The sequence below is a fragment of the Mustela erminea genome, chromosome 6, assembly GCF_009829155.1.
Source record: "Mustela erminea isolate mMusErm1 chromosome 6, mMusErm1.Pri, whole genome shotgun sequence".
Classification (NCBI taxonomy): domain Eukaryota; kingdom Metazoa; phylum Chordata; class Mammalia; order Carnivora; family Mustelidae; genus Mustela; species Mustela erminea.
Genome location: NC_045619.1, coordinates 117,007,834 through 117,033,713, shown reverse-complemented (window position 1 = coordinate 117,033,713; position 25,880 = coordinate 117,007,834). Strand labels below are relative to the sequence as shown.

The following is a 25,880-nucleotide window of genomic DNA, read 5'->3' as shown; positions in this document are numbered from 1 at the left end:
CTTCTTCCTGCTTGAGGCTCCTTCTTTGTACCCTCTCCAGGCCCGCCGTTCCATGGACCCACTCACACCCTGGGGCCAAAGCATCCTTCTGGCTCCATTCCAGCAGAAAGAAGCTCAGCCACATTCTCCTTGCCCACACCGGGCGTCCCCCACCTTGTCTGCCCTCAGTGGGGGGGTGCCCAGCCTCAGCTGACCGCTGCTTGGCAAATCTTTCCTTGCATTTCCTGGAAAAGTTCTCTAAACACTCAGCTGGGTTGCTGATATCACTAGGCATTAGCTTGTTCTATAGCCTTCTATTAGCAGAGAAGAAGGGGGGTTTGCTCTTCACCTCTGTCCTTAGAAACTACGTAGGAATTACCCCTCACCCGAGTCCTTTACCACCTTTACCTGCTTTACCACCTCTCCTTCCCCCCACCCTCCTGCCACTCTCCCTGGTCTCACACCACCCTGCCCTCTTCAATTGGCTCAACAATTCTCCAGTCTCACTGGTCACCCGGAGGTCACTCGTTTCTTCCCCCACACATTCCTCGCAACCTCAGCACCGTCCCTCCCCTACAGTTAATCATCTGGCCTTCTCTCCAGTTTCAGAGGAAACTGTGTTTTGCTCTCATTTCACTTCTGCACTTAGAACCTTCCCTATCTTCCCTTTCATTTAGCAACTATTAAATTCTAGCTTGGCCTCTGATACCTATGAAATAATCTTTTGCATTTTAGAGGTTCAGGGGCATATAGATGCCAGGCACACTGACCATCCTTTCTGGCTGGAAGGTGGCTGGTTAGTGAGGAAACCTGTCATCTCCCAGACCCAGATGGCCCTGGACCCAAAAACAGCCCGGACGCCACCCACTGTGATGTCCAGCCATTTGGGGACATGAGGGGAATAAGCTTAGGACTTACACAGACAAGAAATCCTCCCTGAGTAAAAAAAAAATATGTCCCTACCCACCCAGCCTTTCACTTGAGAATTGAAAACATGGCTGCAGGATTGGACCCTTAGTCTGTGCCAGGCTGGGCCTAGGTCTGGAATGCAGTACGATTATTCCCAGGTATGAGTGACCCCCGCCCCTCCCAGCATAGACTCTGTCTTTTTCCCAGCAGGGCTGGAAAGACTTAGCAAAGGAGACACTCTGAAATGAACTCAAGAGAATCAGGCTTCCATTTCCAACAGCTGCCAGTTGCCTCCTGCCCACCCCCCGCCACACACACACTAGTGAAACAGAATAGCGGGCAAATCCATCCGAAACAAGAGGAACAAGGTTAGGGGACGGCGGACATCTTTATTAAGCTTCTCCTTCTAGATAATTCATGTGACTGTTTCCTCCTGCCCTGTTTTTATTTTTTTTTTTAAGATTTTATTATTTATTTGACAGCGAGAGAGAGAGAGAGATCACAAGTAGGAGAGAGGCAGGCAGAGAGAGAGGGGGAAGCAGGCTCCCTGCTGAGCAGAGAGCCCGATGTGGGGCTCGATCCCAGGACCCTGAGATCATGACCTGAGCTGAAGGCAGATGCATTAGCCCACTGAGCCACCCAGGCATCCCTCCTGCCCCGTTTTTAAAAGCTACATCCTCAGGGCTCCTGGGTGGCTCAGACAGTTGGGTGTCTGCTTTTGGCTCAAGTCAGGATCCTGGGGTCCTGGGATTGAGCCCCGCATCGGGCTCCCTACTCAGCAGGGTGCCTGCTTCACCCCAGCAGGGTGCCTGGGCCTCCCTGCCCCAATCCCATTCTCTCGCGTGTGCAAATAAATAAATAAAATCTTTTAAAAAAAAACCAAAAAACCATGTCTTCAGAAAAGGGGCCAATTCCAACTTATCGGTGGCCAGCGCTTTCTTGGAAACGAGCAGGCAGAAGGGGTGGGAGTACGGGGTGTCTCAGGCTGAGGACCGCCGCAGGGCAGAGCCGTGCTCCAAACCAAACAGACCAGCGAGGGGGTCAGGGAGGCTCCCTTCTCTGTGGGTTAGCATGGGCTGAGATGTAAGGAAAATGCAAACTTCTAATTATTTCAGGAATGTTCCGTGCTCACTTCCCTCTGTCTTGGGGCATGCTGCGGCTGGTAAGACCCAGCAGGGCAGATGTGACCCAGAGGCTCCCATAAGGTCCTCTCCTTGGGGACCTTGGCCCATGACAGCACACAGTCTTCCTCAAATGGACCCCATCATGGAAATGCCTTCTCCGATCCCGAGCCAGGGGGTTCACAATGACGACATATGACACTCGCCATGCTCAGTGCTACCACCTTCAGCGTTATTCATCGACGACTCTGGAGGCATGGAATGTTAGGATCGGAAGAGACTCTGGTTGTACCTCGATGGTCCTAGGAACTGAACAGTGCCTCCGACCCAGGAAAATTTCCTTATAAAGCCGTGTATGCACACACATTTAAAGCTATGGACACCCACATTCCATTCATGTCTCTTTTGCTTCCCAGTTTTTTTTAATAGTTTATTTTTAAGTATCTCTATACCCAATAGAGGGCTTGAACTCACAACACAAGATCCAAGAGTTGCATGTTCTACCGACTGAGCCAGCCAGGAGCCACACTTTGGTTTCCAGTTTTAACCCCGTGCGAACAAAGCAGATAGCATTCACATAAATGACCCTTCATGAGGTCTGTCTGGCACTCCTTCTCCACACACAAATCATCAAACTCATCTCTCCCTGCCTTCTGGGTTTTGTGCTTTATACCTCGTCTGCTGTACTTCCACAGCTCTGATTTCACATTTTTCTAGTCACTTGCTTAAGATAGTCTTGGTGATGCCTGTGTGTACCCCAGACAGGGGTTTTCCAGAGCTCTGGGCTGCTTCTTACTTCCTGCTTCCTACAGGTCAACCACAGCTTGCTGGACTGGAGCCCAGAAGAGGGGGCTGTCTCCGTGAACACTGAGTGGAGGGCTACAGGTGCCCCCACCCCGGCCTGGCCGACACAAGATGTGCCCCCCGGGGTGGAGGGCCCTCTGCCAAGTGTTGCCTGGGGCATGGATGCCCAGGAATTATCACTTTGGTTTCCATGTCGATGTAACTAGAGAAGGAGGTCCAGAACAAGCTGAAGCAGACAAACAAACCCCATTGAGGTGCTTCTCTGTAAAGGAGGGATGGGTTCCCATAAGGTCCCCTGCCAGTCCCTCCTCCTTGGCCAGCAGCCAGCGGGCTGGAGCCTCCTTAACCATGCACTGCCACGAAAAGGCAAAGCCTCAAGTGACACAGGCACCAAAAAATCTGGCAAGAGAGGCTGAGGGCCCTTGACACACACACAGCTTTGAAAGGAGCCCTGTCCTGTCCCAAGTGAGTGTTTGGGGCCAAGGGATGGTGTCTGTGACTGCCAGAGGCCCTTCTGGTGCCAAGGGGCCTTGATTAAGTTGGAAGAGCAAATGCAGAAGAACAGATATGTTTTCCGGATAGAATCCATGTGCCAAGAACACAGCTTCCAGAACGGGGTGTGGAGAAAGCCATCTTTCCCTGGAATCATGACTACACTCTCTGCCAGCTCTCTGTTGAACCTGTGCTCTTTGCCCAGGAACTTTTACATAAAAGAAACAAGGATATCAGAAATACAGACAGTGGCGGGGGGGGGGGCGCATTTCAATGATGTTTGAGTCAAATGCCTTCATTTTTACCATTTTCTAATATTTTACCATTTTCCTGGAACTTGGGACACGCACGGGAGCAATGATACAGCACTGGCAGAAACCCAGCTCTGGAGTAAAGAGGCATCAACCCTGCTCTGGAGTAAAGAGGCACCAATTTGTGCAGCTCGCAAGCTACTGAATCCCAAGGGGACCCAGGCAAATGACCCAGAAGTCTCTGTCTCCCGCCTGATCTCTTTCCTTGTCTCTAGACTCACTCTGGATCCTCCCTCCTGCTCCTCTCAGTGGAGGCATCTGACCGGCCCGTCCTTTCAGCTGGAACCCTGGCCATAATCTCAGGGCCCCCTGTCCCACCAGTGTCCTGCCCCAAGCTGTGGCCCCTGCCCCTGGCGTGTCCCTTGTGCTCTCCATCTGCCCCATCCTTGTGGCTCCAGGCAGGCCCCCTCCTCCATCTCTGGGCCAGCCTCCCCTCCAGTCTATACCTCCCTGCCAGCCTCCCTTGGCCCAGCACCAGCAATTCGTCTCCATTCTCCCAACCCGCAGCAGGCTAAGCTTTCTGAGATGCAAATCATATCACCCGCTTAAAACCTGTCAGGGGCCCCCAATGTCCGAAGGGAAAAGTACAAATTGCTTAGTATGACAATAAATTAATGGCAACTTGTACAGATGGGAGAAGATGTATTAGGTACTGGGTCCTCTTCTTATTTGTATGTAATGACTCATTCCATCCCTGGAAAAGCCCTATAGGATAAAGACTGCCATTATTTATGATCTCAGTTCGGCACAGGGGCCCCAGGGCTCAGGAGGTCGCCCACGCAGTAACAAAGGGTGAAGCAGGGAACGGGACTCAAAGCGTGTACTACCCCGAGCTCACGCCAGAATCCGCTTGTTGTGCCTTCCTTTCTGGTCTCCTCCTGCCTTACTCCTGTGTCCACTCCCCTGCCCCCAGCAATACCTGCTGTGGCTCCAGGATAGAGACGCAGGCCCTGATCGTGGCCCAGGCTGCTCGCCCTGCCGAGAACGCCTCTCCTCTCCTGATAGCCTAGTGACGGCCTCACGGCGTGGGGCTCACCCCCTCTGGGAAGTCCTCTGCCAGGCCCCTCAGGGAACTGACCTCCCCCTTCTTTGTTTTTTCAAAAATGTCTGGTGAAGCAGAGACTAGGTATCAGCCGGCATGCTTCCTGTCTCCCACAGAGCGAGGCTGGATGCGTGAACACGTCCAAGAAAGTAAGTTGCTTCCCTTTCTTAGAGGTCACTTTCCTCCTCTGTTAGATCACCCCCACAGCCTCATACTTTTAGTCTCATAGAAGATAAATACGTGCTGGGACGTAAAGTCCAACACGATGGTCCACACTGCTCTAACATATATCTGGAAGCTGCTGCAGAGTAAATCCTTAAAGGTCCATCCCAAGGAAACAACTGTTTCCACTACCTACAGAAGGGGGTGGATGTTAATTATACTTCCTGCAGGAATCATTTTGCAATATATACACAGGTGAAGTCATGTAGCTCTACACCTGAAACTTACACAGTGTGCATCAACCACACCTTGACAAAACCAGAGGAAGTCAAGTTCTCCTACAGCCCAGAAGGCCAATTGCTGGTAAAGTAAGAAAAGCTTCACTAACTTTATCATCACATACTTTGACCTATTGTCCAATGTAACTTGTTACAAAATAAAGTATCATTTATTTTAAATTTATTTAAAATATATATGACTGGGCGCCTGGGTGGCTCAGTTGCTAAGCAAGTGCCTTCGGCTCAGGTCACAATCCAAGTCCAGGGATCGAGCCCCACATCGGGCTCCCTGCTCAGCAGAAAGCCTGTTTCTCCCTCTCCTGCTCCCCCTGCTTTTGTTCCCTCTCTCTCTCACTGTCTATCTCCCTTTGCCAAATAAATAAACAAAATCTTAAAATACATACATATATAAGACCAAATCTGCCTCCTTATTCAGAAGTATCTTTCCCTCCCCTTCAGCTATTCCTGTCTTCCTTTTACTTCTTACAGGATGGTGCTGAAGAACATTTATTTTGGAATCTGTTCTGGCCGGAAACAAGTGTGGCTTCACCATCACGTAGTGCTTCTACAGTCTTGGCTCAGGCTAAGTTACTTTCTTTCTAAATCGATTTTCTTATTTCTGAAATGGAGACAAAACCTACCTCACAGGGTTATTATAAAGAAAAAACCTGAGATGATGTTTTAACACAATTAGAAGAGAATCTAAAATAATTAGTGCCCTGTAAGTGACAGCTGCGGTCATAGATTAAAATACAACTCTTCCTCAACTTACAATGGAGTTCCGTCCCAATAAACCCATCCTAAGTGGAAACTATCATACGTCGAAAATGCATTCAATACACCAAACCTGTCAAACATAGCTTAGCCTCGTCTACCCTAACCGTGCTCAGAACACCCATGGTAGCCTACAGTTGGGCAAAATCATCTAACACAAAGCTCCTTGTATGATCAAGTGTTGAGTAGCTCCTGGAATTTCCTAAATACGGCACTGAAGGTGAAGAACAGAAGGGCTGTATGGGGACAGAACGGGTGTCAGCAATTGGATGTCAACCCGTAGTGATTGCGTGGCTGATGGGCACTGTGGCTGCCAGCACCCGACCTCACAAGAAGATCATCCCTGGTGCAGCTAGCCCAAGACAAGGTCACAATTTAAAACCGGAAGTACAGTTGCTACTGAATGGGTATAATTTTGGGACCATGGTAAAGTCAAAAAAATCATGAAGTCAGGGACTTCAATGAAACAAGCTCACGGCACTCCCCTGAGTAGATGCCCTTTGGAAGACCAACCAGCATGTGACGCTCGGGAGGAAATGTTACAGGTGGTGGTGGAACAAACATGGGGCAGTTTCCCAGAGCACTTTTTAGGGGCATTTCTCCTTCAGTCAAAGGCTGTTTGTTGCCATCATACCACATGTTCTACGGTTCCTGGTCTTTGTTTCCAAATGGATGATCTTGGTGGTTTAATGCGAGCCTAATGAAGCATTTCCTATATCCCAGACCCTGTGCTAAACCCTTAACAGGCATGATCTCCATGATATCTTACATCAGCTCTGTAAAGTAGGTATCCTTGTTCTCATTTTAAAGATAAGAAAATTGGGGGCGCCTGGTTGGCACAGTTGGGTTCAGACTTAGTAAGTGGCTCAAAACAAGGGGGCTTCAAGGGCACTGCTGAAAATGTATTATAGAATGTCACGAACTATCAGGGAATGCCTCTGGGGTTGAAGACACATGAACTTGAATAACATTTTCTTTCTTTTTGCTTTCTCTCTCTTTTTTAGGTAGGCTGGAGCAACTTGAATTCATGACCCTGAGATCACAACCTGAACCAAGATTAAGAGTCAGATGCTTAACCGACTGAGCCACCCAGGTGTCCCCAAAAGCATTTTAAAAGGAAAAGAATATATAACCTCAATTCACTTACTTATTGAACGGTAAGCTCAAGGACTAAAACTCCCATCTTCATACCTCCCTGGAGAATTACCTTCAATAAAAATGATCCCAACATACTTCCTGTAGAATGAAAAGCCTACAGCTATCTTTTGCACACTGAACTTGTCATCTGTGCATTCAGGAGGCTGTGTCCCGAGGGAAGAGAAGAGTTCAAGTGTAGCCTTGGGGACGGAATGAAAGCCAGTGGTCAGAATGAGATACAATCCTTCCTCAGTTACAAACAGCTGAGAGGGGGTTCAATCCGCGAAGGTGTCAGTGCGCTCTTCCTCATGGGTGACTTTTCTTACCATGGGTGCCGAGCGGCTTGCTCACAAGTGTATCTTTTATTTGGATCTTTCTCCATCAGGTTCCGGATGAAGTCTTTCGCTGTTTAGAAAGAAAGCACAGGGGAATCAGGGTATGGCTGGACGTGTGACAATTGGATGCTGCTGGGTCTTTGGAAAAGGGCATGGAGCATGAAAAACAGCCCAGCCTCACTATTGACCCTATGGTACTTTGAACACAAAAGGTGGCGGGGGGGAACTGGCATTTGGGAGAAAGGGAAGCCGAGACTTGGCACCATGAGAGGGGACAGTGAATGGGGAGGAAGTCATGCCAGGCCTGGGACCCTGGCTGCCCAGCTCAATGCCCTTCCCTTGGCAGTTAGTGACATCTTTGGTTCAGAGATCAAACATCTTTGTCACCATGTGCCTCTCGCTGAGCTCACGGCTGCCTTAAGTTGATGTCCTCTCTGCGTGTTGCTGTCCTCTCTGCGTGTTAGACACTGCTGAGTCACCAAAATCCCCTTAACTTCTGCTAAGGCCACCAGGTCCTGGGCAGGTTCTGTGGAGACACAGCCTTGAGAAGCCCCCCACAGCCCACTCAGCCACCTGTGATGAGTGCGAAGTCAAGATGCAACAAGATATGCCCCAGCGTGGAGGGGGAGCACTAGGAGGCCCAGACGGGGTAAGAACCGGAAGCGGGATCCTGAGAACATGAGCAACTGGGTCACAGAACCAGAGGCCGACACCTGTGTGCCAGGCCAGAGACCCATGGCTTCACAGTGCCCAGCAGCTCTCTGCCCACAGGACTAGGCTCTTCGAGGAGAAGGCGGTGTCCTCCTGAGCTAGGAAATAAAATATTCCCCATGCCACTTTTCCCTGCAAGGCTTGGACAACTGTACTCAGGTCTCAGGTTCTGGAAGACTGAGGAATAAAGCAAGTTGTCTCCAGTGAGGAGAAAATAAAAGATAACAAAATGCAGTATTTAAACAGCTCACCGGGAGGGGCAGGACTCTGCCTCATTTATTATTTTATTTGATCCTCTCTGGTAGGGAGGACTGTTGTTAACATCCAGATCTTGAGGCTCGAGGACTCGTCAGTCTACCTGAGCCTTGGTTTTGACCTTTATCCCTGAGGAGGAAATGGGGAATGTTTCTGGGGACGTTTCAGTGTGGCACAGAAAGTGGTTGAGACGTGGGTGCCGGAGTGAGGGGCTGGGTTCAAATCCCAGCTTGGCCACTTACTAGCTGTGTGGCTTCTGTCAAGGTATATTGACACTGAGGGGGCCTCAGTTTCCTTACCTGTCCAGTAGCGATACTAGTAATAGCCATCTGATAGGTTGTTCTGAGGACTGAGTGAATTAGCATGTGTGCAGACCTTATGGTGGTCAGCACACAGTAAGAACTCAATAAATGTTAGCCAACATTGTTTCAGTCCTGGAGCCCCCAGATCAGGGCATGGCTAAGAATAGTGGAGGGGTCAGTCCCGTCCCTCAGCGTAGCTCTGGTCAGATGTCCCAAACCTGCCTTCCGCTTTGCAAGTCAAGTCCAAGTACATAGCTCAAGGAACTTCCTTGGGAGCCTCAGGACCACCCTGAAACCCCCAGGACAGTCAAGGTCAAGAGGTCTGGATGTGAGGGTCCCGCCCCTGGGGAGCCGAGAGACCTACCAGAGTCGGAGATGTCATCCCAGTAGGGGGAGTCGAACTCATATTCTGCCTTGAGGATCTGTTCGAAGAGCTTGGAATCATTTTCATCATAAAAAGGAGGGTAGCCACAGAGCCTGGAAGACAAGACAGTGTGAGGATCTGTAACGGCTGTCTATCTGCTGTGGTCACTGGACATTCGGCCTGGAAGGGAAGAGCTGTCTTCACCAAGTGAAGAAAATGGCACTGTGTGTGTTGCAAATACAACCTGAGCAAAGAAATCACGCCTCCTAGGGGCAGAGATGGCATAGAACTAAAGCTGTGATTAGATAAATCACAAAAAGGATATGACCTAAAGCAAACACAAACCCAAGCCCACCTTTCTTTCCACGTTATTGATCAGATCCCATACACTCCCAAACCGACCCCTACACCTTCTGTGTGTACAAACTACTGACCTTATCATCTGTAATGTTGTCCCCAATAGTGGATGGGTTGGTAACCAAAGTTGCTACAAGTTGCCCTAAAATACACATTATCAACCAACCCATGCCCAAATAGGGTGTTAGGACGGTTACAGTTTGGGCCATTAATATACAATAAATATAAAAGCAGAACACGCATCATGATACTATCACCCCTTTGCCAGTGAACCCTTTCAAGGTCAATTTTTGGAAGATTGTATTGCGATGCTGGCGCAAGTAACATGGAGTTCTAGGGGTCAGACAGCCATCTGACCAACGTAACGGAAGGAGAAATTTTCCTTAAATGCCCCCAATACAATTTATTCCACAAGACTCTGGGTTCTCACTTCATTTCTGCTTTCTGCTCTGATGTCACCTGTACCCTTTGTAGGTCACTGGTACATGTTCCGGACCAAGGTTTCCTCATTTGAACGAGGAGGCCGCACTAGGAAATTGCTAATATTCTTTCTGGCTTGAACACACTATGGCTCTATGATCCCCTCTTTCAGTTTGTTTGCATGGCTATGAAACCTTGGGAGGGATCTAGTACATGCTGAGGCCCCCGTGGGGCAGGGCATCTGAGAAGGGGTAGGATTTAGGCTGTAGCTCTAAGGGACGGGCAGAGCAGAGGCAAGCCTGCATTTTTCTGCAAGACGCGGTGCAAAGCTGCATCATGTGGAACATGGTTCTGGGCCCACAGTAGCCCAGAGGGTAGCCCTGCCATGGGAATTCTTCCCCCAAAAGAGCTCTGAATCTCCCCAGAGCACCAAACTTTGTTCAAAACACAGCTCCAGCCTAGAGACATGTCAAATGAGAATGCATGAACGGGAATCCACAGGCCTGTGAAGGATGAGGCGGCTGGCAAATAGGAAACCCAATAAAGGTTCAAAACGCAGACTTGGCACATTCATTCTTCAGCTGCTCCTGCTGTGACACTTGGTGTCACCGGTCATGCTGCCCAGGGAGAAAGTTGATGACATTTTTAAAGGCTATGAGACATTGTATGGGCCGATAAGATTCAAAATCATCCATTCCCACAAGGTTGGTTTAGGGGCTAAGTGCCTGGAAAATTTCATTTTTTAAAGATTTGCTGCTTTTGGCAAGATGAATATGAGCCCAGTGCTTCTGAAACCACTGAGGGCACATTTTACTGCCCAGGAAACCCTGGAGCCAGGAGATGGATATGTAAATGTTTCCCATAATGAGGATTTGGGCTCAATGAAATGTGCATATTAGGAAAAGCAGACAGAGCAAAATGTTAGTTCGTCTTGGAAAATAACTAAATTTTAGATATGTGAGGTTTTTGTTTATTAACAACTGAATGTGTTTTATTTTACAGTTTGGCTTTCTTTTCAAGGGGAAAAAAAATCTTTAAGGAAATTCCAAGAAAGATGTATTCTTCCTGTGCCAATTTTCTTAATGTATATCCCAATTTCTTCTGGCTTTTCAGCTCTGCTGGAAGGGGGATAGGATACTGTTTATGTGGCTACATGGAGGACGGGAGAAAAGGACATGGATCTAGCCTGGAGAGTAAGTTAATGTTAGGAAAGAGGATTTTAAAATGAGGATTGGAAAAGAAGAGAAAGGCAATTAAAAGACGCAGAATCTTCCCGGGATCTAGAAATTTCACAGAGCTCCCTGGACAGGCTATTCCATTAATAGGAAAACAAACAACTTTGAGCTATTTATCAAGTGGAAACTCTATGTTCTTATTTTACATATCAAACCATTTAAATAATGTACAAATGATCTCACCAAGCATACCCAAAGGTGATAAAGCCATTCTCAACTGTTCTAGATCTAAAAGTCTGTGGTTCGGAACAACTCAACTAGCCAACCTAACGACTGAGGGTTGCACCCAATTATAGGCAATACATCCCCAGGGCTCATGGATAGCCTCCATCCCAGCCTTGGGATGGTCATCCAAGGAGAACCCATATACTTTCAGGCCTTCCCACTTTGCCATCTTATCTCCCTGTGGCATACACTCGCAGATGTACTGCTAGATTCTAGTTTAGCCTTGACCGAGCACTTGTTTTGGGTCAAAAATGCACCAAGAGCTTTGCGATATTATCTCACTAAAACTCCACTCCCCCAGGAGGTGGGTGTCCCTGACACCTTCTGTTCATCCTTTAGAGCCAATTTCCACTCATTCTGTGTCCTAGGAGATTGACCTGTAGGGATACCTGAATGAAGGGTAAACTCCATGCCCTCTGGCAGGCGTTGGCCAATGGGGTCCCCAGTGGAGATGGTAAAGGAAGGGGGCTATCAGGGCCAGGGTATACGCAGGCTGGTTCTACCCCACTGCTCCTCTAGGGAGAGACCCTCCCAGGAACTCGTCTTTGGATTGTGCTAACTGCTCCCTGCTTCCCTTCACTACCTTGGGTCTAGGGGTGTTTATGGCTCACCTGCTATGAAGCTCAGGGTCACAGTCCCTTCTCCAATTCTTATTTTGAAGGCAAAGAAACTAATATGGAGCAAAGTCAGGACTCAAGGCCCATCTATCTGATTTCAGGTTTGTGTTCTTGACTATTTTACTTATTCACTCAAGGGAAGGAGGCTTGAGAATTGAACCTGATGTTTCAGTCTTGACTTTGAATGCTCTCTGTAGGTCATTTAGCTTGCCCACCTGCCCCTTCATCTGTTAAGTAGAACTTGGTGATTGGACCCTACTTATCCAACCCCATTTCCCACATTCTGCGTCTTGTGGGCTAAGATGCTCAGAGTTCACTCCCCACTGGGCACTTATTATTTCTGGACCCAGGTAAACATATATACTTGACTTGGGCTGCCCTTCCCCGATCACTCGCCTCTGGCACACCCTTGAAGACCAGCTGGAGTGTTACTAGGAAGACCCAGCCCCTTTCTACCAAGTAGGATAGGTGCTCTGCTCTGTGGTCCCCAGGGCAGTGGGCAGAACTCCCCAGTGACACTACTTGCTTCTGTGAGCTGTTCTTGAGCTCCTTAAGGCAGGGCCTTAAGACAGATCAATGTCTTAGGTCCTACCTAAGATAAGGCAGGACCATGTCTTAGATCTTAATCTCATCTCTAAATTCTCAGTGGCCAGGCCCAAGGTCTGCCCATAGCAGATGGTGAGTAAATGCTTGGATGAACAAACATACTCTTAAAGAAGGCTTCACTGATGGCTGTGAAGCCCCCTGGCTAGGCTCTGAAATAGAGACAAGGATTTATGGTGTAGGAGAGCCCACCACTACCCCAGCCCAGGGAGCCCTCAGAGATCCCACCTACCCTCCTGTATAGTACCCCCACCAGGAGGCAGTATGACCTGAATTGTTGATAGACGTTCCAGAAGAACTCAATGTGTAAGGCCCAGTGTTGGGAGCAACCCAGCCTATCTTTGTGGAGAGAAAGCAACGTGGTTTGGATGATCTAAAATGTCCCTATTGGGCATGGACATATCTCATGAAGGAGAAGGCTTTCCACATAAATGAATAAAAAAATCAACAACGGCCAACCATGGCTGATTCAGCAGTGCACAATTTTTCTTGGAAACTGAAATACTCTAGTAGATTAAGAGCTCCTGATGAGAGGCTCTGCAAGTTTACTGGGGGTAATTATGCTACATATATTCTTCTTGCTTGTTTGCCCTTGGCCACGTATCTGTGTCCCTCTGGAAACAGATGCCTGCTAACAGGATCACAGGTACAGTGTAGAACTATAGTTAATAATACTGTACTGAACACCAGACATTGGTTAAGACAGTAGCTCTCAAGTGCTCTCAAAACAAGAAAATACAGTAACAATATCAGATTATATGTTAATTAGCTTGACTGTAGTAATCATTTCACTATGTATGTTAAATCATCATGTTATAACTTCAAATATATACAATTTTTATTGAAAAATGAAGTCATGGTAGAGAAAGTACCAGCCATGCTTAACATCAGGCAGTAAGTTTTTTAAAAAGTGTTATTAAGGGGGCACCTGGGTGTCTCAGTTGGTTAAGCATCTGACTTTTGCTCAGGTCATAGTCTCAGGGTTCTGGGATTGAACCCACTTCTGGCTCCGCACTCAGCAGGGAGTCTGCTTGTCCCTCTCCCTCTGCCCCTCTCCACCCTCATGCTCTTTCTCTCTCTTAAATACATAAAACCCTTAAAAAATGTTATTATGGTAAAAAAAAAAAAAAGTCTTAACATGAGATCAACCATCTTAACAGATTCTAAGTGTCTAGTATAGTACTGTTGACTCCAGGCACAATATCATACAGCCCATCTCTAGAGCTTACTCATTTGGCATAACTGAAGTGTTATGCCTGTTGCTTCCCCATTTCCCCCTCTCTCCAGCCCCTGTCAACCACCATTCCAGTCTCTGATTCTATGAATTTGACTATTTTAGAAACTTCATGTAAGCAGAATCATGCAGCATTGGTCTTCCTGTGACTGATTTACTTCACTTAGTCTAATGTCCTAAAGGTTCAATCCAATATTCCACCATATGTGTAGACCACATTTTCTTTATCTGTTCATCTATCAATGGACATTTACTTGTCACCACGTACTATGAATAATGCTGTGATGAACATGGGTGTGCTAATAGCTCTTTGAGATCCTTATTTCAATACTTTTGGATATATACCTAGAACTGGGATTGCTGGATCATATAATAAGTTCTAATTTTTTAAGGTTTATTTGAGAGAGAGAGGGGAGGGAGGGTAGGGATGGGAGAGGTGGGGCAGAGGGAGAGGGAGAGACTCTCCACACTGAGCACTCAATGTGAGGCTAAATCCCACGACCCTGAGATCATGACCTGAGCCACCAGGAGGCAGTATGAGCCAAAATCAAGAGCCAATCACTTAACCGACTGAGCCACCCAGGCACTCCTATTGCTAATTTTTTGAGGCACCTCCATTTTGTTTTCCACAGTGGCTGTGCCATTTTGCATTCCTCCAACAGTGTGTGAGAGTTCCCTTTCTCCCACGTTCCCACATACACATCGCTAACAGGTTCATGAAAGGCACATGTGTATAGGTCTGGGGTACCAGGATTCAGACTACCCAAAGTATGGCATAGACTGGACAGCTCTGTAAGAACAGCTGGCTTATTTCTTTGTATGGGCCAGCAAGCACTTAGTGTGAACACAAATGGTCCCTCTTTGTGGGGAACGCACTTGACTTTCCCCTGTTGGGTTTCCATCAACTCTTAGCTGGCTGGCTTTCATGCCTTCTGCCTTGGATGTGAGCACAGACCTGTGGCAGCTGTTCCTACCCCTCCCAAAGTCACATGTACCTTCCCTGAGTGGTCCTTTCATGTTCCCACTGAGGACAAAGGATGAAAAACCACCCATCAGGTAGTCCTCCTTGGGGGTCCCCAGATGCTAACTAGGCTTTGACTATGTCCCAGGCCTGGGGATCTAGTGTGGAAGGAGACCGTGAGTCCCACTCTCATGGCTTTCACATTCTATGTAGGGGGAAGGGGGAGGACAGACAACACTGAGCTCCAGAATAAACAGGAAACTGAAAAAATAAACAGGAAATAGAAAAGTAGACAGGAGAGATAATGGGAAGGTGGCCAGAGGAAGCCACAGTATTTCATTCTGATTTGAGAGTATTTCCTTTCATACACCGTTCCTTATGCCTGGAATGCTCTTCCTCCCATGTCCACCACTGAAGCTCCTCTTTGCTCCTAGGGCCCCACGTGACTGGCCCTTAACCCATGATGCCTCTTCTGACCCCCACCCTTCCTCTGAGCTCCCCAGCCTCTTAGGCACAGCCAAGATGGCACATATGTGGTTTGATATCTGTGTCCCACCATCTCCTGTTACAGTCTGAGCTCCCTAAGGTGGGGGACAGGCCTCATTCATCTTCACCATCCCCAGCACCCAGCCCAGGATGTGCTCAGCAAAAATCTACTGGATGAATGAGCCCGTCAACATCTCAGTGTTTCAGGGACTGCCACCCACCCCCTCAAACACACTCCACCCCTCTCTGAACACTTTACATTCTTCACACTCTACCTCAATCCCATCTCCTTCTCGGGTCCTCTCAAAAAATTTAAAAAGGATTACTTCATGGTTATTCTATGTGTCTTCCCACCTTGACTGTGGCTTCTTGCATGAGGGAGAGGTTGTCATATATTGCATTTCCTTTGTATCTTTCATCAGCACTCTATAATAATCAATATTTGTCAACTGACTATTCTTTCATAAACAGGAAATAGCTACACGAAAATTGCTTGTGTGTGTTTGTGCACACAACAGCACACAGTCAAGTTGAGTTACAAAGTAGGGTTGAACTCCCTGAAATGGATGTTTACTCTGGGGGAAATAATTTAACTAAAGTTTCTCAGGTGTTAACAATTTCTCAGTTATTTTTGCAGTGAAACCTGCTAATGCCCTCCAAAGTGGAATGGAATGAGCACAACCATTCGTCAACAATTCTTCTCTGCGCTCACATCTGCCCTGTGCCCTGATGGTTTCCTTCACGTATCAATCTCCCTGGTCTGTTTTCCATCCAACCAGGAGATGCCCATGAGATGAAATGATTCATAGATCGTACCCTCTGTACCCAGTCTGAATCCTCAAACCTGAAGCTGAAATATATGTCTGAGGAAGGGCTCTGCCTAGGAGAGGGATTTGCACAGAATCACAGAATTTTATTCTGGGGTCCAGAAGTCCTCTTCAGGCCAACCCCTCACTTAGGAGGCTGGGAAAGTGGGTCCCAGTGGGATGAAAGGGGTGGCCTCAACTAGAACAAGTGGCAGGCCTATGCATCTATCTGCCCAGGGCTCTGGCTTAGAGAAACAAAAACTACTTTAACCCAATTCCACAGAGATTCGTGGAGGACTTACATTTGCACCAAATGCTATTCATTATCATAGTGAAGAAGTCTGTCCCAGCTGCTCAGAGTTTAGAGTCTGGCCGAATGTGAATAGCAAAGGGAGGATGCTGACTTCTCTGTAAAGGAGAAACTAAGCTGTGTGCATCCTATCAACTTAATAACAATACTCACCACATGAGTATTTATTGTGTGCCTGGCCCTGAGCTGTGCCACTTACACATTTGCTCGTTTACAAGACATGTGTACTTATGACGTAAGCACGCCCATCTTCCATTTCCAGATGAGGGTCTACATGAAGAGACGAGGCAACTTTCTCACATCGAAGGGGCAGAACAGAATTTTAATTTTACTCATCCGATTCCAGATCCAAGTTGATTAACTTTTAATACGAGCGCCGTGGTCAGCTAGGTTATAGCAAAGACAAGGAAATGAAACGACGCTCTCTTCCTAGACCTGTCTCTGAAGTCAGGGGGCTGTGTTTTTGTATGGGGTGTAGGAAGCACAGCCAGGACCGAGGCTGGAAGACCTGCCAAAGAAATAAAGACCAGCTGAGTCCTTGCACTCAGAAAGTCAACACCTAACCTTCTAACCCCGCCTGCCTTCTGGAAAGACACAGAGGAGGAGGAGAATATCTGGGACTGTTTGGGTCTGTCCACGGGAGAGAGGGATCAGAGAAAAATGGACCTGATTTTATACTGAACCAAATTCCATTACGATCACATCCAGTAGCCTCGCTGAGCTCCCATATGGAGCCTTGAGGGGATGTAAAGGATAGAAATCCTTCTGCCAAGACTCTGTGGGACTCCACAGGACTGGGCAGGAGTTCAGGTGTGCCTCACCAACCCAGAGTAGTTGGGAATCAAATAACATACATAAGTGAAATGTACCTGAAATGTGCTTAAGTGCCAAACTTATTTTCAGTATTTTAGAGTTTTTTGGGGGGGGGGCAGTTGAAAGAGAGAGAGAGAGAGAGCGCGCATGCTCAAGTGGGAGAGGGAGAGAATCTTCAGCGGGCTCTATGCCCAGCATGGAGCCCAATGCAGAGCTGTGTCTCATGACCCCGAGATTGTGACCTCAGCCAAAATCAAGAGTCGGATGCTTAACTGACTGAACCACCCACTTGCTCCAGTTATTTTCAGTATTTTATACAAAAAGCATTTGGGTGCAACAGTCCACCCTGACAATGGAAAAATCGCAGAAAAAGGCAACCCAGAATCTGCTGTTGAATCTAACTGGATAAAAGAGCTCTCAAGGAGAACAGAGATGTGACTTTTCAAGGAAAGGTTTGCTGTTGTCCTCTGAGGGCTGACTGTCACTCTGTTTTCAGAGAGGTTTCCTGGTGTGGCTTCCTCAGCCTGGGATTTCAAGAAACAAAGCCACAGATTCCAATCTCGGCTCCAACAAGTGCAGGTTCAGTGACCTTGAGGAAATGACATATCCTCTTTAAGGCTCAGTTTCTTTTGAGAAATGAGGGTAATAATGTCCACCTTATAGGGAGATATAATATATATAACACATACGATATAATAATGTGCATTACATATAAAACACACACATTGATGGATAGATGGATGCAGACACATATATATAGATATACGCAGAACCTGGGAAAGTGCTGTCACATGCTCTGTAATCCTGTTCCAGTCCTTCAGCTGAAGCACTCAAGTGGGACCCTGCTCACCACCAGGAAGAACAGCGGGAGGGGGACAGAGGAGCAGACAAACCCCAAGGGACTCAGTCCAGTGGCCACAACATGGAAATGAAGCATTATATTTTTAAACTTCGTGCAAAGTCTCAGACTCGTCCACAAATGCCCATCCACCCTGACCTACACCTCTAAGCTTGCTCAAGAAAGGACCAAATTATGATCCTAACATTGTGCACCATGTTGTGAATATGAGGTGTCCCGGAGACTAGCTTGTTGTTACTCTTTAGAGACCAGTCTTTCCAAGCATTTAGCCTGGGAGCCCTTGATTCCAGGAAGAGCTCCAGATCTCCTGAGAACATGTATTCAAAGGCATATTTGTGAAGGAAAAATATTTTTATGCAATTAGACCAGGGTGCCATAGAAATGACCAAAACAACAAACCTCTATGTATATTATTGCAAACTAAGTACGCCACGCAAGGCCAACGCCAAGGCCAAAGAATCTCTGAAAAACATTCACAAAGCCCATCAAATCTGGGTGTCTCTCCTTTGGAAATGAGAGTCTGCCGGATATGCAACAACTCCAGGAAGCCCCCAGTTGCCTTTTTGTTTTGGCACTCAGTGGGTATTTATGGACGTCTGGGGCCTGTGGGAAAGGATCTGAGCTTTTATCTAGTCTTACTCCGGATAATATAACAGACTAATAAACTAAAGCAAAGCTTTTTAAGCTGATAAACCTCTTGTACATTAACCGCAAGATCCACTTAGTGTACAAAACAGGTTCCAGCATATTACTCGGATTTATAAAATAGAATGACCAATGAGACCCGAATCATTACCAAGACGTAATCCAATCACTTCAGCAACCATATGTTTGATTATGCATGCTCCAGAACTTTCTCCATGCAAACTTGGAAGAGATCAGGCTGGAGAAACCAGGAATGGTTCGTATATTAAAACCATGTGCAGGCTGACTTCAGGAAAGCAGGATTGATGAAAATACAGTGGATAAAGGTCCCATGTCACCCGTGGAGATTTGGATCCTGCCTTGAAAGCTGAGAATGAGTAAGCAGATCAGGGAAAGATCTAGGGGACAAAGGAAACACATTTCTTGGAAAGTTTATACGCAACTGGAGCTGAAAATTGGGAGCCGGGTAGGGCGGGGGTAGGCGGAGGCAGAAAGGAGACTCAGTACTTCCCCAAGTGTGAGAACGAGTAGCATCTTCCGTTTGGAGTAAAGCAGGCTTCAGGGGCTGGGCTGGAAAATGCAGTGTCTATAGCTGTTGCGTCATGATCCATGGTCTCACTTGCAGGTGTCCAACTTTTTGATCATTGCATTAGCTAGATGGATGGCACCTTGAGGATGTCTGGTAGACTCGCGCTCTCCCTAACAGTGGAAGGGAGGGCAGGCGGGGCGCGGGGGTAATGAGCAGGGAGAGCTTCAAACAGCTGGGAGTGTTGTGTTGGGAAAAACCCAGCGAAACTTCCAGCAGCTAAAATTAGTTCTCACGAGTCATGGATTTCATCCCAAAGCATGGAGGGGTGTAGACAACCCATTTGGAGGTGATTAACACCAGCGCTAACTGATGATTCTGAAACCCAGGCGGATTTCCAATTTGACTTTTTGCATTGAGACTTTTTTTTTCCTTGGTTGCGGGGCCCTTGCTTCCTCCCTCCCAGCTTGCTTCCTTCTTCCTCCCTCTCCCACCCGCTGTCTCCCATGTTCTGATCCGCGAGCAGCTGTGATGGTTTGCAGAGGGACGCCCGGCATTTGGGAAATGTCTCGGTACCGCCACACCACGGGCTTTGGCCTTTGGTCATGCTGTGCCCTTGGCCTCTGCTTACTCTCTTACAGAGCACTGCTGAGGATGGCGAGACAGTGAGCCCTCAGGGCACAGCGAGGGAACCCCTTGGCAGGATCTTGCCAGCACATGCTGCACTGCTGGGTGCAGAGTCACCGGCTTCTGGTCTGTCCTTTGCCTGGGTCCTCTGACCACCTCCATGAAAATTTCCTGACTTGCTCCTGGAATTTAGGGTCTCCCCCCTCCCCACCCCCGTTGTCTGCACCTCCTGGTCACACACGCAGCACGGAGTAAGGGGCCCAAGCTCACGATTTGCCATGGCACCCCCGATATGCTTTCTGCTTTTTTGTGTGATCTACGCACCGCCTCTCTCCTGACTCTGGGCTGCTGCGCTTGGTACCAGATGGTAAATACGGTAAAATACCATCAGGGCCTCTTTGCACTATGCTGAGAGGTGGATTAAAAATCCTGATAATTCTAAGATGCTAACTAAGTGTTAGACATCAGAAGGTCAGAGCTGAATCAGATCTTTCAAGATCTATTTGAAAAATTATGTTTCAGATTGAGTGGTCCATCTCACCTCAAACACAGTCAGCACATCGTATCTTCAGATAATTGGTCTTGAAGGATAAACCATCCATCTCCCTGCACGGCAGCCAGCATTTGAAGATAGCCTGTCCAGGGACAGATCACCATCACCTCTGTTGTGGGGTCAGCTCTCGACTCTCAAGTAGGTGACAGCTGACAAGACTGGATTTTAACTGATCTGTTTACTGTCTGTCGCCTCCAGCAGGCAGTAAGCCCCTCCAAGGCTGGTTGGTGATTCCATCTCTGCAACCCCATCATTTTGCCTGACACGTACTGGGCTCAATAAATGTTTGTTAAGTGAGCAAATGTCAATCCTCTGCCTTCCGTTTTCCAGGCTACATCTCCTGAAACGTTTAGCTGCTGCTAAAATGATGGTTTTTAAGAGATGATGATGACATGAACATAAGAGAGCAGAGGAAGTGACATGTTTTTCTATCTGGCCTGAAGCCATGCCATTGAGTGTAAAGGTGACATAGGTGAGACATTCCCTTCCTGCTTCTCCCTCCAGTGTCCTCTCTACCCCAGGGCCTTTGTGCAACAAAGACACTGGTGGATTCCAACTGGCAGGAAGTTGCCCCTACCACCTAAAGTGCAGAATTGCTTTACCTTGATTGCCCTGCTTGTAAAATTCCCTCAGAGCTGTGCACACCTGTCCACCCACTTTCTGAAACCAGACAGTATTTGTTTGACTATGTCCTGAGGGGTCAGAGGTGAACCAACTGTCAGTGGACAGCCAGTAAATTCTTTCTCCAGAAGCAGCAGGGACAGCATGGTCAAGCGGTACCTGTGTCTGAGATTAAAGCTAACCAGAAGGCATTTAGCCTTCTGGGATCCACTCAGTGGAGACCACAGAGGGGAGAAGCGGCACCCTTCTGGAAGTCCTCGGAAAGTGCCACACTGAAACGCAGCCAGTGGAATAAAATCAGTGAGCCTGAGAGTGACAACCACCAAAGCCCACGGCAATACAGGTGATGGAGGGATGAAAGAGCGGGCAGGATGGAGGCTGCCATGTAGGGCAGGAGGCGGGAGAGGGAGGCGTGTGCACGGACCAGCCGCCAGAGACAGCCGTGCCGCAGCGGGACCGAGACCCTCCAGTAGAGAAAGCCCTGGAGACGACTGTAGGCTTTGTGAAAACACATCAGACCATCCAGCTCCAGGGTTCTGATTCCTTGTTCGTAAAGGAAACTTCTGCTTTTAATTTGCTTTCTCGTGGAGCATTTCCTCTTGGAGGGAGAACATGCCAGTTTGATGACATACGTATCCAATTACCCCGTGAGGCACACATCTCATGATTTAGTAAACAGACACTCCAGGTTTTTTGTTGTTGTTTTTGTGTTTTTAAATCTCTTTTGGGTCTGGCTGGTGTGACTCAGTTCACTGGGATCGTCTGAGCAAGACGAATCAACAGAGTAATTTAGTTTCTGAACTTCTGAAGCCCAAGTCCAGACCATGAACCCAAGGCAGCCTACATAAGGCAATGTGTCCATCCCACAAAACTTAGGAGCATAACAAGATGATCGCTGCTCGCTGGCAATGCTGGTCAATTATTCCTATTAGTGTTAACAGTATTCCTCCTAAAGGGAGTAACCACTGTCATAAATATGCCAGGCTTGGTTCTTTCCCAGGGGCTGGTTATACTACATTCGCTCCTATTGGAGCTCAGGTTCCTGCTCTCTCCCTGGGACATGTGCATCCATAAAGAAGCAGCTGTCAGTGGTTTAAAATCATGATGACCACCTTGGCAAGGAGCATCCTTTGTCTCAGAAAATGGGCCTACCATGCAGCTAACGCATTCTTAGCGGCACTCTCACAAAGCCTGTTGGGCGGTGTATATTGGCCAACTGATATTTATGAGACCTAGTTCTAAAGACCGAACAATGCTAGAGGCCAGTCTAAAGGGATACTGTAAGTACTTGGCCTGGAGGATCTGGTAGGCAGGGAGGTCAGAGGTAATAGCATGGCTAGGGGCCCTCCCCAGGCAGGTGAGACCTGCCCTCCCCATCCAGCCTGCCCTAAGGCTCTGATGTCTCAACTTCTTAAGACCTCAGCCCAGTTCTGATGCTGGCAAACATCTCCTGTGTTTCTCCATAGCATTCTGTATCCCTGAGCATAATTTAGGCAAACCTTTATTAACTCATCTCCTTGAAGTTTCTAGAAGAAAGGCAGTGTGTGTATGATCACAAAATTCAGTCTGGTCAGTGAAATGCTAATTCTGTGTCCTTGGAACTCGTTCTTTCTTGGCTGATCCACAGCCCCAGCCTGGACACCAGCATGCTCATCGGGAGTGCCAAAAATTTCTGTCCTCCAGCCTTCTCAGTAGCTTAAGTGATGCCGGCAAAGATGATTGTTTGTAAGTCCTGATCCCCAAAGAGAGATTCCCTGACAGGATAAGGACCCATCTGATGTATTTTTAGAAATGAGTATCGCTGATAGGGGAAAAAAACATTTCTTCTTCCAAATGATGGATGACATAGATAAGAGCGCAGAGATAAAAAGAGAAACAATCCGTCAAGTATGTGCACTGACGAAATGCAGATGGTGCCTGGTGCACAGAGAGGAGATCCTTTGGTACATGGCCTGTCACAGGTGCTTTTGCTGTGATTGGGTATCTCTGTGTGACAGGTTGATCTAATGAAAATAATGCTGCCCCCCAAAAAACTGCAGAGGCTAACCTCTTCTCCATCGCAAGTGATGCGAAGAATGGGAGTTAAGTGCAGAGCCCTGCGACAGAGCTTGCTTCCCGTGTGTGCTGTCTGTGGGTCAGCATGGTGTCTCTAGCACCTAGCACAGTGCCTGGGACACAGAAGGCACTCAAGGAGTGCTAGGTGCTGATACCGATGATGACAAATTTGAAGCTAGCGGTTCTCCAAACATAGCCAGATTATGTAGAGGAATTCTATCTAGGGGCACCTGGGTGGCTCAGTGGATGAAGCATCTGCCTTCGGCTCAGGTCAGGATCCCGGAGTCCTGGGATCGAGTCCCACATTGGGCTCCCTGCTCCCTGTTCTGCTTCTCCTTCGCCTCCCTGCTCGTGCTCTCTCTTGCTATCTCTGTCTCTCTCTCTCTGAAATAAATAAATAAAATCTTTAAAAAATTTTTATTTAGAATTTGGCCTATCACTCATAAGGATCTGAACGTCTTGGAAGGTATATAACTGAGACGTCCAAAGTCCATTCATTCTCTGCTTGAGACTCAGGGCTCTGGAACGCATCCAGGGAAACAGAAGCCCTGCCCGCCATTTTGGAGTCTGACCCAGTTGTTAAACCAGCCTGAGACTAATCTCTAGGACAAAGGTAGTGGTGACCAGGGAACCACCACATTAACATTTATGAAGTTTTTACTTAAAATAGAAATAAAGACATATAGTATTGCTTTACTTAATACTGTATTTTAACCCTGACAATTATTGTCTTCTATATTGTCGGGATAAGGATTTGAATGTACTATGGTCAAACTATACCCACATACATTATGCCTGGATCTCTCCCCCAGACTTCTGACTTCCGCATGTGCATACACTATTCCATAGATATCTCAAAGCGGTCTCAAGTTCAACACGCCCAAAATGAAATTCTTAATCTTACTGATCCCCCTAAACTGGTGCCCCCGCCACCCCATAATTCTTTTTTTCTTAGCCATTTACATGATCGCTTAAGCCAAAGGCTTGGCCTTACACTTGAAACTTCCGTCTCCTTTATCTCCTGCATCCAAAATACATCCACCACCTGAACCCCATCACAGCCTTCCTGGTAGAAACAACTCTGACTGCTCATCTGACAGCGCCTCCCAGTGGTCTCCACCCTCCACTGCAGCCCCGTCCAACCCCTGTTCCCAGAGTAGCCTGAGTAATCCTTGAGTGAAAATCAGGTCAGTTCACAGCTCTGGCCCAGAGCCTTCTTTGGCTTCCCACTAACCTCTGTTAACTCTGAACTTTCTGCCAAGTCTCTCCTTCACCAGGCTCTTGCTTACCCCTTGGAATATAACTTTGCTGATATCCTGCCTTGACATCATACTGTCCCCAGGCTCGCCTTTCTGACAGTGCCCTACCTATGGGCCATGACAGAAACGTTCTTTACCGACTGCAGATCTGTTTCCTGCTTTCTTCGTCCCCAGCACGACTGTGATTTGCCCCTCCCCACATGGTCACCTGCTTCACTCGACTGGCTGTGATTGTGCCATTTTCTCTTCCAGGACTGCTTTAGAGATGAGCATGGGAGATATTTCTGGCCAAGGAGACATGAGGGAATGCTGGCTGAGGGACTTCTTGGAAAGACAGTCTGGCTCTTATGGGCACACAGCGGGTAAACACTACCCTTCTTCCACAAGTTGATGCTGTGTCTGTCCATGAGGACTGCAGCTGTGGCAGCCATCATGCTTGATTGGGGAGGACACAAGGGAAAACCAATGCCCTAAGGATGGCAGAACGAGGGTGGCTAAGACCTGAGGTTCTGACGTCGGCGCTTGTGGGGCCTTCCCACCTATGCACTTGTTATTATGTGAGGTAGGACTTCTCCTAAATGCAGAAGCCAGCCCAGACTGGTTTTTCTGGTTTACTTGCAGCTGAAAGCATCTTCCGCTCGGGCCATTCAGTCTGCCTGGAACACTGCCTCCTCACACCTTATCTGCCTGATCTACTCATCATTTAGGTTTGCTTTTATTGGGTCCTCTGCTCAGAGAAGACTTCCCCAGCCACCCGCTAGAAACAGGGAAGCTCTGTCCCACTGTGCCAGGGCCCCTTGTGCTCTTCCTTTAAAGCTATATAATCAAACCTATAAATAGAGAGAACAAACTGATGGTTGCCAGAGGGAAGGAGGTTGGGGGCATTTTAAAATTAAAATTAAAATTAATTAAAATTAAATTATTTAAATTAAATTTAAATTTAAATTATTAAAATTAAAATTCCACATTCACTTATGAGGTTTCTTCGAAACCTGTCTCTTTCACGAGACTGGGAGCCGGATTCACAAACACAGGGGCTGCGTATATGCTGTTGAGTGTTCCTTCCCAGTCCCTAGCAAAGTGACAGGTGCGCGGCACATATTCAGTAAATATTTGCAGAAAGAAATAAACAAACGCAAGCTGGATAAAACATGGAAAGAAACATCCTCTCTCCTCTCAGTGGGGTGACCCCATCTGCACATGAGGGCACATGTTAGCACAAAGAGCCGGACTGGAAGTCGGAGTGGGACTGGGGTTCAAATGTCGATTCTGATACCAAGTTACATTATTTGGTCTCCCTGAAGTTTTATCTTCTCTCACCGAGTTTAATAAAAACTGCCTCTATCTTGTAGGGTTGTAAGGGAGGGTGAAGGGAGATAAAACTTGAGACCACATTTATATTTCTGCACTGTTATACAGATGTTTGATGTTAGAATTATTAAAAAAGCGGTGATCTGTCCATCTTGAAATGTCCATATTTTAAGGGGATTCCCCTGTAATAATTCCACTGTGCACAGTACAACCAAATCATTTACTATGAACTGAAGAGTGTCCCTCTCAAATCCATAGGCTGAAGCCCTAACCCCCAGTGTGATGGTTTTTGGAAATGGGCCTTTGAGAGTTAATTAGGTTCAGCTGAGATCATGAGGATGGGGTCTCCATAATGTGATCAGTGCCTTTGTAAGAAGAGAC

The 25,880-nt window shown here is 47.5% G+C and overlaps 1 protein-coding gene across 4 annotated transcripts in view; it reads right to left on the bottom strand.

Annotated features, from left to right (window-relative positions):
* The window catches only part of CAMK1D (calcium/calmodulin dependent protein kinase ID), a 436,223-nt gene that overhangs the window by 8,084 nt on the left and 402,259 nt on the right, over positions 1–25,880 (bottom strand). For all 4 annotated transcript variants that reach the window (XM_032349418.1, XM_032349415.1, XM_032349416.1 and 1 more), the window contains 2 exons: positions 8,977–9,089; positions 7,336–7,414 (listed from right to left, as the gene is read on the bottom strand). In XM_032349418.1, coding sequence (XP_032205309.1) covers positions 7,336–7,414; positions 8,977–9,089 — 192 coding nt within the window. The remainder of the gene's footprint in view (positions 1–7,335; positions 7,415–8,976; positions 9,090–25,880) is intronic.